At 53.3% G+C, this 14,049-nt stretch overlaps 1 protein-coding gene across 5 annotated transcripts in view; it reads left to right on the top strand.

Moving 5' to 3' along the window:
* The window catches only part of LOC128826990 (serum amyloid P-component-like), a 29,627-nt gene extending 20,133 nt beyond the window's left edge, over positions 1–9,494 (top strand). For all 5 annotated transcript variants that reach the window (XM_054010620.1, XM_054010619.1, XM_054010618.1 and 2 more), the window contains exons 2-5: positions 953–1,025; positions 1,858–1,948; positions 3,562–3,731; positions 5,889–9,494. In XM_054010620.1, the coding sequence (XP_053866595.1) occupies positions 962–1,025; positions 1,858–1,948; positions 3,562–3,731; positions 5,889–6,490 (927 nt within the window). In that variant the 5' untranslated portion in view covers positions 953–961 and the 3' untranslated portion in view covers positions 6,491–9,494. The remainder of the gene's footprint in view (positions 1–952; positions 1,026–1,857; positions 1,949–3,561; positions 3,732–5,888) is intronic.
* The last annotated feature ends 4,555 nt before the right edge of the window (positions 9,495–14,049 follow it).

Below are 14,049 nucleotides of genomic sequence, written 5' to 3'. Positions count from 1 at the left end.
CCTCCCTCACCCAAACTCCCTCCCAAGGCTCTGGGAGGGTGGGGGGATGGAGTTTGGGCGGAGCGTGTTCTGGGCACCACCAAAATTTCTACAAATCTGCCACCCCTGATCCTGCCCTGCAAACCTGAACTCCCAGCATTCTCAGGACCCATGCTGAGCCCTAGTGGCCACTGCTGATATCCAGCACCTCCCTCCTCTCTTAACCTGTGAGTCCCTCTCTGGATTCAAGTATCAGGGGGTAGCCGTGTTAGTCTGTATCTACAAAAACAACAAGGAGTCTGGTGGCACCTTAAAGACTAACAGATTTATTTGGGCATAAGCTTTCGTGAGTAAAAACCTCACTTCTTCGGATGCATCCGAAGAAGTGAGGTTTTTACTCACGAAAGCTTATGCCCAAATAAATCTGTTAGTCTTTAAGGTGCCACCAGACTCCTTGTTGTTTTTCCTCTCTGGATTGGAACTGGACTGGAACCAAAGACCATCTTGGAAGCAATGTTACCATCCCAAGCAGTCAAAAATTATGAGTTAGACCCCCCAAAATCACAGGCTTTACCGCCGCCACTTCATTCAGTCTTTGGCGGCAGGCCTTTCCCTCCGAGAGGGACTGAGGGACCTGCTGCTGAATTGCCACCGAAGAGCCGGCCCTGGGGGAGGGCGCAATTTAATATTCTTGCATCGGGCGCAAAAATACCTAGCTACAGCTCTGACTGTCAGAGATGGAAATGTCCCCCAGCTCCTTCCAGTACAGAACAGAAATATTTACTGAACACTTCCCCCTTTCCTCCGTCATGGCTGACACTGTCGTCGCCGCTCTCTCATAATGGAGCTGTATGAACACTAGGATTTTGTTTGTTCCCGATAGATTTAAAGAATGCCTTGATTGTCCATATCACACTGGCCACAGACTCTTGACACCTGTCCCTCTGATTCTTCCCTCTGGTTTATTCTGCAGGTGAAGAAAATGCGGAAGCTGCAGCTTTGGCTCCTTTTCCTCGCTGGCCTCTCAGGAGCAGTGGCCCAGACAGGTAGGGGCAGAGCTGGCTGTGCCGGGGGAGGGGGGCAAGCCCTGGCCGGGATGCCCTCTGTACAGGACGACAGGGTTTGTGCTTCTGCAAGCAGAGAGCAGCCCAGTCCCTGGCACTCTGGAGGGTGCGTGGGTCACGTTTTCCGACTGCCCTCCCCACAGCTCCCAGCCGAAGATGGGACTCCCGATAATGCCCCCGTCCAGAGCAGGGCTTCTGTTGGACTTGGGGGACTGTGCAGTGCTAAGTCCCCTGGTGCTCAGCATTTAGCCCTGTTGGATCTTGGCACCCACCTTGAGACGATGGAGCCTGATGTCAATTGAAGCGTTGGGGCTCAGTGACTCTGAGGGTGAGGCCCCAGGACTCCCAGAAACAGTGACGCGGAACCAGCGTGGGGCAGAGGAGGCGTTGGGAAGAGCCGCGTTGCTGCACACGTCTGCTCGATGGCACTGCTCTGGTGCACACAGGGTGTGGCTGAGAGACATTTACGGAAGGGCGATAAGAATGCAATGGCCAATCAGCTGTGCCCTGCCCTACCTGACTTAGGAGGCATGCTGTGACAGCGTGGGGGGATCTGTGTGGGGCGTTGTGACAGTGCAGGAGGATTGGGGGCTCCATTCTGACCAGCAAAAGGGGATTGTGGTGGGCACACTGCAGCCAACACGTGGGCATCAGCAGACGACACAGGGACTCGGTGGGCAGCACAAGGGGTTGGCAGAGACACTGTGGGCAGCCAGGGGGCTTGCAGGGTCATTCCCCGGTGCAGCCGCTGCTTACCCCGGCCCCTGCAGGGGAACAGGCTTGGCTCCATGTTCTTCCTTCTCCACATTACCAGACAAGCCAGCAGCGAGGATTCAGCCGCGGCCCCCCTACCCCAGCCCGGGCAGAGAGCTGCAGCTGCAGTGTGACGTCCCAGGGGATCCTGGGTAAGGAGCTCCCCTCCCCCTCACCTCTCCCCTTGGCTGCTCTTGCTCTAGTAGCCCCCTTCCCAGCACCCCCACCCCGCGCCCAAGAGCTCACCCCTCCCCCCATTGCATCCACCACACCCTGCAGCCAAAACACTTACACCGCCCACAGTGCCCACCCCCACCCTGCACGCATAGCGCTCACCCCTCCCCTCCCATCGCACCCATCTCCACCCTGACCCCTAGTGCCCAATCTTCCCCCTTCCATCATGCCCGCTCCACCCTGCACCCATAGCGCTCGCCCGTCCGCCTCCCATCACCCCCACCCCCACCCTGACCCCTAGTGCCCAATCTTCCCCCCCATCATGCCCGCCCCACCCTGCACCCATAGCGCTCGCCCTTCCCCCTCCCCTCACACCCACATCCACCCTGCACCCATGGCGCTCGCCCCTCCCCTTCCCATCACCCCCACCCCCACCCTGTGCCCATAGCGCTTACCCCTCCCATCACGACCACCCCCACCCTGTGTTCTTAGTGCCCAATTTTCCCCCTCCCATCATGCCCGCTCCACCTTGGACCCATAGCGCTCACCCCTGCCCTCCCATCGTGCCCACACCCACCCTGCACCCATGGCGCTCGCCCCTCCTCCTTCCATCACACTTACCCCCACCCTGCACCCATAGCACTCGCCCCTCCCCCTCCCATCACACCCACCTCCACCCTGGGCCCATAGTGCTCACCCCTCCCCCTCCCATCACACCCACTCCCACCTTGAGCTCATAGCGCTCACCCCTCCCCCTCCCATCATACTCACCCCCACCCTGTGCCCATAGCGCTTACCCCTCCCCCTCCCATCACACCCACCCTGCACCTGTAGCACTCACCCTTCCCCCTCCCATTGCACCCACCCCGACCCTGGGCCTGTAGTGTTCGCCCCTCCCCCTCCCATCATGCCCACCCTGCACCCATCGGTAGGGCCCAGGACACAACATGGGTCACACCAGGATCATCCCCACAGGGCGGGAAATGCTGAACACCCCCCCTGCAGCTTTTGCTGAGCCCTGCGCTGTGCATGGAGCAGTGAGATCAGACCTGTCGGAGCACAAACTTTCCACCCCACACCCGCAGAAAGTGGGATGCTGGGTTCAGAGTATAGACCACCCAGTGCAGGACTAGCCAGGCGCCTCCCTGTGGCCACTTGCCTGCTCTCTGAGTTCTTGCCCTGAGCACGATTGCCACATTGGGAATCTGTGCTGCCTTTCGGGACAAGCCCCACGTACCCCGCTCCCTAGGAGATCCAGGCCTGGCTCTGCCCTGCCCTGCCTCGTGCCCACGTCATTGCAGAGGGGGTAGCACACGCTGCCAGATCTCACTAGTAGCATTATACGCGGCCTCTGCACTCGCCCCATCCTGGTGTGACCGACGAGAGAAAGTGCCTGGCGACAGAGGACCAGGCCTCTTGGCGCTGGTGTCCTTCACCGGCTGTTGGGGAATAGCTGCAGCATTGCTGTGTGCTGATATCACCTGCCGGGGCCTGCCCCAGAGGCGCTGCCGTGGGGCTGCAGTCAGACCTGTCCCAATGTGTGCCCCTCGGGAAAGCACTCCTTATCTCTCACTAACCCCCCTCCTCTTAGCCCCCTGGAGTTCCTGTGGACAAAGGAAGGCAGCGATGTCCCCCTGCAGATAAACCCTGACCGCATCCTCACCCTTCCTCCCGTCGGCAAGAATGAAACTGGCACCTACATCTGTACGGCCACCAGTGCCTGGGGCAGCTCTGTGGCCAAGTACAGCCTGGAGATGATCGGTACGTCCCTGCAGCTCTCGGCCCCAGTAAGGGCACATGGCAGCAGCCAGGGCACTGAGCTCCCTCCTGCCCCCACCGGAGGGGGCTTTCGCCAGCACCAGCATCCACTTTTGTGCCCTGTCTCCTGGTGAGCAAAGTGCCAATGTGGCCATGGGCTGACGGGCCCTTTCAATTAAAAGAGCCTCATTCGAATGCTGCTTCCCCAGGAGCGTGCTGTCTGGGACTTGGGGAAGGTGGCCGTGGGGTCCATCTGTCCCCAGCCCCAGAGACAGCAGGGGGCTGTTCACTTCTCCACTTCCCTGTGACCAGCAGGGGGTGCAGTGTGTACCCACCTCTCCCCTCTCCTCCAGGGTGCAGATCCAATGATGCCTGGGGAGGAGGTAGGTGCCAGGGCCAATGCAAAGCACCCAGGATGGGAAAGGCCCCCAGCCCACTCCTGCTCTCCTTGCTCAGGCACAGTGGCTGGGCGGGGAATAGGGGACGGTCTCAGTGAAGGCAACAGCCCCTGACCCAAAGTGCCCCATCCAGATTCACGTTCTGAATCCCTGCAGCCAGGCAGCCCTGCAGCTGTTACCTCCCCGCAGCCAGCGCTCGCCGTGCCCACCTCCGGAGTGTCCGCACACTGGCTGGGGGCCACACGCAGCCCCAGCGCTCGCCCTGCCCACCCCCGAAGTGTCCGCACACTGGCTGGGGGTTACACGCGGCCCCAGCCCTCGCCCTGCCCACCGCCGGAGTGTCCGCACGCTGCCTGGGGGTCACACACGGCCCCAGCGCTTACCCTGCCCACCCCCAGAGTGTCCGCACACTGGCTGAGCGTCACACGCAGCCCCAGCCCTCGCCCTGTCCACCTCCGGAGTGTCCACACGCTGCCTGGGAGTCACACACGGCCCCAGCGGTCGTCCTGCCCACCCCCGGAGTGTCCGCACGCTGGCTGGGGGTTAGATTGGGGGCTAGCTGTAGGGCCCAGGTTTCCCTGTCCCATCCGGTGCCCATGGCCACTCACTCAAAGGTGCAGAGGAAAGTGTCGGGCTCATCATCGGGGCCCATTTTACAAAGGCCCAACCCCGTAGTGTGGGTGCCATCTCCCCTCAAGGAATTCAGTAGTTTCTGCAGGAGTTGTTGCTGCAACCCCACCTGCTCCTTAATAAAGTCCTGTAAAGTCCTCCGCTGCACGGCCTGCCAGGCAAGTAGAGCCCATCTCTCCATCTGGGGGGATTGCTGGAAGGCCTGCAGCACCTTCTGCATCTCCTCCTGCTGCTGAGCCAGCCACTGCAGGGTTCCCTCCATCTCCAGGTTGCCAAACTGTAGCTCTGGCACAAAAGGATCTCGGACAAGCTCCCACATGTCACGGGGTGCACGGCCGGCCCCTCTTCTTCTGGGGCTGGTTGCCCTCCCAAATAAGTCCAGGGGACTTCAACTCTGCAACACCCGTATCCTTTATTCTTTAAGCATTTAAAATCCAACCACCAGTGTCCAACTATATACAATCCGTATAGGTGTCTCGCCTACCGCAGGCTGGGTCAGTAACCAGCTAGAGGGTGTCCACCTCCCTCCCTGACTGACCTCTTTCTGGCTCCTTCCCAGCCTTTGTAGCGGCTGCCTATCAGGCTGGCAGGTGTTGCCAGTTGCCAGGCAGACATAAGGCTTTTCAACTAGCCCCAATCTATCCCTCTTAATTGGGGCTGGGATAGCAGGGTGTGGGAGGCGTTGAGGGCATTAGCAGAGCTGGGTACGGCCCAGGGCTGGGATAGCATGGTGCGGGGGAGTGAGGGGCACTGACAGAATTTGGTTAGCCTCAGAGCTGGGATAGCAGGGCGGGGGGAATCGGGGGCATTGGCAGAGCTGGGTACGACCCAGGGCTGGGATAGCAGGGCGGGGGGAATCGGGGGCATTGGCAGAGCTGGGTACGACCCAGGGCTGGGATAGCAGGGTGGGGGGAATTGGGGGCATTGGCAGAGCTGGGTCGGATCCAGGGCCAGGGTAGTGAGGTGAGGGTGATTGAGGGGCATTGGCAGAGCTGGGTTGGCCTCAGGGCTGGGATAGCACGGTGGGGGGGGAGATTTAGGGGCCTCAGCGGTTAACTAGGAAGAGTGGTACCAATCGGGTCTCTTACCCTGACAAAGAAACACCCCCCACCCATCTCCCTTCTCCTCCCAGACCTCTTCCGTAAGGTGTTTGTTTTCCCGAGAGCATCCAACGACTCCTATGTTATCCTGAAGCCGAAGCCAGAGCAGCCACTGCAGAATTTTACCGTGTGTCTGAGATCCTACACTGACCTGCCCCGGCCATACGCCCTCTTCTCCTATGCCACCAAGGCCTATGACGACGAGATCCTGCTCTTCAAATCCAGCTCCAGGGAGTACAGACTATACGTGGGGGGGGAATTTGTGACCTTCAGAGTCCCAGAGACCCGTATGGACTGGGAGCACGTCTGTGCCACCTGGGAATCCGCCACGGGCATAGCCGAGCTTTGGGTGAACGGGAAGCCCTTACCCAGGAAAGGGCTGTGGAAAGGCTACTCCGTCAGTACTGAGGCTGTGATCATCCTGGGGCAGGAGCAGGACTCCTTCGGGGGCGGGTTTGATTTATATAATTCTTTTACAGGTGAAATGACTGACGTGTACATGTGGGACCATGTCCTCTATGACATGCAATCTATAATGGGGGGTGGGTCCTTTTCCCGCTACATCTTTGGCTGGAATAATTTGTACTATGAATTAGTAGGTGATGTGTTCCTGAAACACAGGCTGTTATTCTGATCCTGTGAGCACAGGCCGCATTCAGTAGCGGTGCAGCCCCGGCCAAAGGTCCAACTCCTGCTGTCTGCTTTCAGAGAGTGACCTGACCCCGGGGCGTGCTGTCTGCAGCTATGAACCAGACATGCCAAACCCGCAGCAAAAACGCAGAAATTGGGCTTGTTTTTGGCTTAATTGGCTTGTGAGTTGCTTGTTGGCTAGTTTTGGCTTGTAGCTTGTGGCTTCTTATTTTTTTTTATTGGCTCCCAGCAAGCAGGGGGCAAGCTGGGGCAAGGGGCAAGCAGGGGCAAGAGAGAGAGAGAGCCAGGGGTGCTCAGCGGGCCCACCACAGTCCCAGACTGCACGCCAGGGGATCTGGTCACATAGAGTGTTGGGGTTCTTAGGGATTGGCTTGTTTTGGCCTTGTTTTGAAATGAGATTAGCTTGATTTTTGGTTTATTGTGAAAGTCGGGGTTCTTATTTACCACTTGAAAGTTGGCAACTGTGCCATAAACCCTGGCAAGTCTAGCACAAAGGAGAATGTGATCTCCAGCCCCTGGGGTTTGTGCCATTCCCTGTCGCACACACTGGGCCTAAGCACAGAGCTGAGAGAGGCTGGGAGGTGCTGTCTAGGCCTCCCACCCTGGGCCCCAGCACTGGATGCTCCTCAGTCAGCTTTCCAGTGCTTGGTCCAGTCTGCTCCTAAATGTGCCTGGCATCAGGGCTGGTGCGGCTCTCCGTGAGCTTCCCTGCTCACCGCAGATCTCAGGGGCAGGATGGGATCCTGACGTGCACTCAGTACCATTTGCCTGGGTTCCTCCCACTAATCTGGTGAATTCTGACTTGCAGAGCTGCGCCGGGCCCTGCCTTTCACTGCTGGGATAAGCCCTTGGCACAGGCAGACCCAAATCCCATTGGCTTTTCATGCAGCCACACTGCATTGCAAACTCCTGCCCATTCTCTCAGTGTATCAGCATTGCCCCTTGCCAGACAGCGCCCTCCCCTTGGAAAGCTTGGCTCCTGATTAGCTCACCCGCCTCCATGGCTGGCTGTACATATCCATTTTCCTACTGTCTGCTTAGCTATAACCCTACCTGTTGCATTGTTTCTCTAGGCTCCCACCCTTCCACTCACCTCTTTTTGTCTGTGATTTTCTCGCACAGGAATTCTCCTCACTCTCTTCCAGGTCACTTAGGTTTTAAATGTCTCTGAAATGAGACCAGAAGGTGCCGTCCCTTCCCGCTCTCTTTCTGTTACCCTCTAGCGTTTCCCACTGTTTATGGTCCTGATTCATATCAGCTAAAGGGCTGTTTAATTGCAGTGTAGACGTTCCAGCTTTGGCTGCAGCCCAAGCGCTGGGACCCTCCCACCTCCCAGGACCTTCCTACACCCCAATTAAACAGCCCCTTTGCTTGAGCCCCACCAGCCGGAGTCAGCTGACATGGGCCAGCCAGGCTGTCTAATTGCAGTGTAGACCAACCCTGAGTGAGAGCAACACAGAACCCACCAACGGGTCACAGCCATTCCCATTCAGCCAGCCCATGCTGGTGCAGCAGAGCATGGCGGCTGGGGAACCATTTGCACATGGGGGTGGTAGCTCCGCTGGATGCCCAATGACCCTGCCTCCATTCCATGATGGGGCTGGCAGGGGTGACACATCTACACCCTCAACCACCAAATCATTATAATATTTTCATGGTTAAGGTCTCCAAGCTGATCGCAGCCTGGGCCCACCCATGATTCTTAGCTCTGTGCTCAGCTCGGGTCCAGGCCATGGGTGGAGCTCAAGGCTGACAGCAGCAGAGATCCTAGTTTTCCGTGATAAAAAACCAAACTTCTCTGATTAAAAACCATAAAAATTTGCATTTTTCCTCAGTTAAAATGAAAGGCTGAACTTTAGTTTCCATAGGCACCATACCTACAGGTATCAGTTGAACACAATGGTGTGTTGATATACAGTAGAAGCCCGTTTATCCAAGTTTCCATTATCCAGCTCTCCATACTAACCAACCCACCAGTCTCCTAGGGCTGACAGCCCAAGTGCCAGCTGCGCGGGGCTGACAGCCTGAGCCCCCCATCTTAAAATAAGGGATTCAAAGCTCTTTGCCAGTTCTCCTGATTATCCCAATTTTTGATTATCCGATCTGGCCCCCGTCCCAATTAAATCAGATAAATAGGTTTCAGCTGTTAATTTAAAACGAATTAAAAAATCAACCACAAGAGGGGGTGGTTGTGCTCATTGAATAAGTGGCATTGGCACTTTCAATAAAATTTAATGAATTGTTAATATAGGTTTTTATTTTTTCACAGAATGTAAAAACTAAAGATTCTCTGTAAGAATGCAAATTCCACATTTTTCCATGGCAAACGGATTTCTAGGCTCCCTGGTCATCAGGAGTTCAGTCCTGGTTTCTCAGCCTCCTGTTTTTGCACTCTGAATGTGAGATAGAGGAGAGGCTGAGGGAACTGGGCTTATTTAGTCTGCAGAAGAGAAGAGTGAGGGGGGATTTGATAGCAGCCTTCAACTACCTGAATGGGGGGTTCCAAAGAGGATGGAGCTCGGCTGTTCTCAGTGGTGGCAGATGACAGAACAAGGAGCAATGGTCTCAAGTTGCGGTGGGGGAACTCTAGGTTGGATATTAGGAAACACTATTTCACTAGAAGGGTGGTGAAGCACTGGAATGGGTTACCTAGGGAGGTGGTGGGATCTCCATTCTTAGAGGTTTTTAAGGCTCGGATTGACAAAGTCCTGGCTGGGATGATTTAGTTGGGATTGGTCCTGCTTTGAAGCTAGATGACCTCCTTAGGTCTCTTCCAACCCTAATCTTCTATTATTCTATGATATGCAGCATATACCGCTCCATGGTATAAACACACTTATGTATGTTCTGATATGAGTACTCTCCATCCTATTGCAGCATATAACACGGTTACATTATGTCTTGGCCTGTTTTACTTGACCCCAGCATGTAACCCCAGATTACCCACATGACATCAAGTAAATAAAAATGGTTTGGGAAACGAACAATGTCATTTGCTGGCAAGAGCTGCTCTGCACTGCTCATGGATTGGGGGGCAAGTAGGAAAGGCTCTATAGTGTTCTTCAACATATAATTCTGACAGGTGTCCATACCCCCTTTTTAAATTTATGTCCCACCCCCAGCCTCGTTTTCGGATATGTACACTTTCAGTGCAGTAGCCATTTTGACATTTTAAAAAATTATTTATGAGGAGCCTTAGGACTATTTGCACATGTTTTTTTTTTCACGTTTAGGGTCATTTTAAGGTTAGAAGTTAGAAGAATAAAATGGTTTTAGAGAAAACGTATGCTTTTTGAACTAAAGGCATTAAATATTAGTAATAACTATTTTTGGGGAAAGAATAAATTTTATGCTTTTAGGTTATTTTGAAATAAAGTCTCAATGACACTTTTTTTAGAGAAAAATAATTGCATTTTTTAATAAAGATATGAAATATTAGTAATAGAACATGCATTTTAGAGGAAAATAAGGTGTGGGGGGGCTCACAGTTAGAAAGTGAGAGAAGCTATATTAAATAAAAAAAAATCCAAGTCTGTGTTTTCTTACAGATACACCTCTACCCTGATATAACGGTGTACTCGGGAGCCAAAAAATCTTACCGCATTATAGGTGAAACCACGTTATATTGAACTTGCTTTGATCCACCGGAGTGCACAGTCCCGCCCCCCCGGAGCACTGCTTTACCGAATTATATCTGAATTCGTGTTATATCGTGTCGCATTATATCGGGATAGAGGTGTACTTAAGTCTTAGAATAAGAAAGATCAGAAATGACGGGGTTGTTAAAGAAAATGTATTTCGCACTCACGGAGATGGAGAGTTTTGGGGCCTCCTTACTTCAGGCTGCTAAAAACGTGATAAAACTCTCATGGCCGGCTCTAGGTTTTTTGCCGCCCCAAGCAAAAAACATTTTGGCTGCCCCCCACCCCAGCCCTGGGCTCCCATCCCGCTCCCATCCGGTCCTGGGGCCGGTTTTGTTTAATATCTTTATTAATGATCTGGAGGATGGTGTGGACTGCACTCTCAGCAAGTTTGCAGATGACACTAAACTAGGAGGTGTGGTAGATACACTAGGGGGTAGGGATCGGATACAGAGGGACCTAGCCAAATTAGAGGATTGGGCCAAAAAAAACCTGATGAGGTTCAACAAGGACAAGTGCAGAGTCCTTCACTTAGGACGGAAGAATCCCATGCACTGCTACAGACTAGGGACCGAAAGGCTAGGTAGCAGTTCTGCAGAAAAAGACCTAGGGGTCACAGTGGACGAGAAGTTGGATATGAGCCAACAGTGTGCTCTTGTTGCAAGAAGGCTAACGGCATTTTGGGCTGTATAAGTTGGGGCATTGACAGCAGATTGAGGAACATGATCGTTCTCTTTTATTCGACATTGGTGAGGCCTCATCTGGAATACTGTGTCCAGTTTTGGGCCCCACACTACAAGAAGGATATGGAAAAATTGGAAAGAGTCCAGCGGAGGGCAACAAAAATGATTAGGAGTCTGGAGCACATGACTTATGAGGAGAGGCTGAGGGAACTGGGATTGTTTAGTCTCCAGAAGAGAAGAATGAGGGGGGATTTGATAGCAGCCTTCAACTACCTGAAGGGGGGTTCCAAAGAGGATGGAGCTCGGCTGTTCTCAGTGGTGGCAGATGACAGAAGGAGCAATGGTCTCAAGTTGCAGTGTGGGAGGTCCAGGTTGGATATTAGGAAACACTATTTCACTAGGAGGGTGATGAAGCACTGGAATGCATTACCTAGGGAGGTGGTGGAGTCTCCTTCGTTGGAGGTTTTTAAGGCCCGGCTTGTCAAAGCCCTGGCTGGGATGATTTAGTTGGGAATTGGTCCTGCTTTGAGCAGGGGGTTGGACTAGATGACCTCTTGAAGTCCCTTCCAACCCTGATATTCTATGATTCTCACCCCACCCCAGGGTAAGGCTACTGCCAGTCACCATCTAGCCCCACTCCCTGGGGGCAGACTGCAGTATAGGCCACTCATCACAGGCAAGGTTTGGTTTGGACCTGCTGCCTTTGCCTATCCTTGGGCTGCCCTCTGCAATCCCCAGTACCTGTTGGCCCAATGCTAGGCCACAGCCTGGGGCTTTCCAAGCTGGAGTGCCCCAGCTCCTCTGCCTTTCCCCAGCCCTGCTCCACTCAGGTACCCTGTCTCTTAGCTTCCTGCAGCCAGGCCCTTCTCTCTCTGAATGCAGAGAGTAGGTGTCTCCTTGTTCCTGGCTCAAGCCTTTATAGGGCCAGCTGGGCTCTGACTGGGGTGTGGCCCAGCTGCAGCTGCTTCCCCCAATCAGCCCAGGTCTTTCCTTCCACAGCCCCAGCCATCTGCAGGGCTGGCTTTAACCCTTCCAGGCAGGAGCGGGTGACCACCCCGCTACACTGCCCCTCTAGAATTTTTTTATTTCGAGACACAGGGATCATTACTTAGATTCAACAACACATTGCTATATGTGGGTGCTGCAAGGTTGTGAAAGAAGATGGTGCAGACATCTCCAGCGATGCCAGGGTTATCTTAACAAATTATCCCATTGCCACCCTTTTTAACCAGCTGGATGTCACTTTAGATGAGCAAAGTGTTAGCCAGAGCAACAGTTAGTACCCTTACAGATGTAACCCTTCTGCCAGGTGGAGCCGGCGGCAACCAGGGCTGGGTTCAATATCTAGGGGTTCCTTTTCAACAATACAACACAGAACCGGCTTGAGCCCCCACCCAGTAACCTGGGAAAATTACACACCACCCCTAGGCTCCTCTGAGAGGCAATACTTCTGACTTGCAAGCACAGAGTCTGTGTATAGAAAAGAAACTTAATGACAGGAGGGAAGTCACCTGACATTAATTAGGGAAAACGCAACAAGCAAGATTCATAACCATAAAACTGTGAGCAGGATGCCCACCCCAGAGTGCGTGGGGCAGACCCTTCTACCTCAGGTCCTTGAGTACTACAACCATCAGTTCCTTCTCTGTGCCCCCCTCTGCTCCCTCACCAGACCCCACTCACAGGGGTTGTCCTTGGTCAGGGTTCAGACGGGTGCATCTGTGTGAGCTCACTTCCCACCAGGAAAGAAGACACCTGGTTTGCTGTGCCATATGAGCACTTGCTCTGACTGGCTGCCTTGCCAGCCACTTGCCTCTCTACAGTAACTGCTGCAGGTCAGTCTCTTAGTGATTTTCAGCTGGGCAGAAACACTATTGCATTGCAAGTGATTTTAGCTCTTATTGAACATGTAATATAACAAAAGGCTTCTAAGGGAGCCTATTAAGCTCAATTTTTCAATGGTGGGGAAGAACAGCTTAAACCAGACCAGAAACACTTAAGGAGAATCTATTTCCTGGCTAGAACACCTATCCTCACCCTTCTTATCTTCACAGGGGTCTGACATTTGAGCCCCTGCTTTAGCGAGTTTCTTTCAACTGAGAGTGACCCCCTCAATCAGGACAGACTCAGCACAGTTCTGCTTTCCTTTACTTATGCAATAAAGATAACATGGTTAACAACATTTCACTAACCCTGCAGTCAGTACTACAGCATTTTGTAACCCAACACCAACCAAAGCTGATCACTTTGAGCAACGCCCCACTCCAGTCTGCTGGACACCTACACAGAGTAGGTGTGTTCATGTAAATACAGTTTACTCCTGAAGTCTCACCCCCTCCCAGCCAGCTGTCAGGGGAGAACTCATTCAGACCCTGCATACACAGACCCTTTATTGAATTGATTCTGACCTACAGCCACAATACTCTCGCTAGGAAGTTTTCCAGAGGGCATTTCAGAAAGACACAGCAGATGCCCACGAGAGCACCATTTTGACTGGCATGGGTTACAAGGGCTTTATGCACAGGGCTCACCTAACTGCCCACACCAGGAAGCTGGAGTTGCTGGGGCCTTCACTTGGCGCTTTGCTTTTTTCAAGAAAAACTGCTGCTGAATGGTGATACTGTTGAAAAAAATGCAAATGCAAGTTTAGGTTGCATTAACAGAGGCATGACATGCAAGTCACAGGAGGTGATAGCACCGCTCTACTCAGTACTGGTTAGGCCTCAGCTGGAATACTGTGTCCACTTTTGGTCACCAATGTATAGAAAGGATGTAGAGAAACTGGAAAAGATCCAAAGGTGAGCAACAAAGATGATCAAAGGGATGGAATGCAAACCATCTGAGCAAAGGCTGTTTAGTTTGGAAAAGAGGAGATTAAGGGGGGACTTGATAGCGGTCTTCAAATACTTGAAAGGTTGCCATTAAAAAGATGGTGAAAATTGTTCTCTTTTGCCGCAGAGAGCAGGTCAGGAAGCAAAGGGTTCAAACTACAGCATTTCAGGAAAAATTTGCTAATGGAAAGAACAGTAACACAAAGGAACAGACGCCTAGGGAAGACGTGGAATCATCTGCACTGGAGGTTTCCAAAGGAGGCTGGAGCCATCTGTCTGGGATGATTTAAACACAACAAATCCTGCATCTTGGCAGGGGTTAGACTAGATGACCCCTGCGGTCCCTTCTAACCCTATGGTTCTATGATTCTATGACTTGAAAATTAA

This window comes from Malaclemys terrapin, chromosome 21 (assembly GCF_027887155.1).
Source record: "Malaclemys terrapin pileata isolate rMalTer1 chromosome 21, rMalTer1.hap1, whole genome shotgun sequence".
NCBI classification, from domain to species: Eukaryota; Metazoa; Chordata; order Testudines; family Emydidae; genus Malaclemys; species Malaclemys terrapin.
Note: the sequence above shows the minus strand (reverse complement) of the source record. Positions and strands in the feature narration are given on the sequence as shown.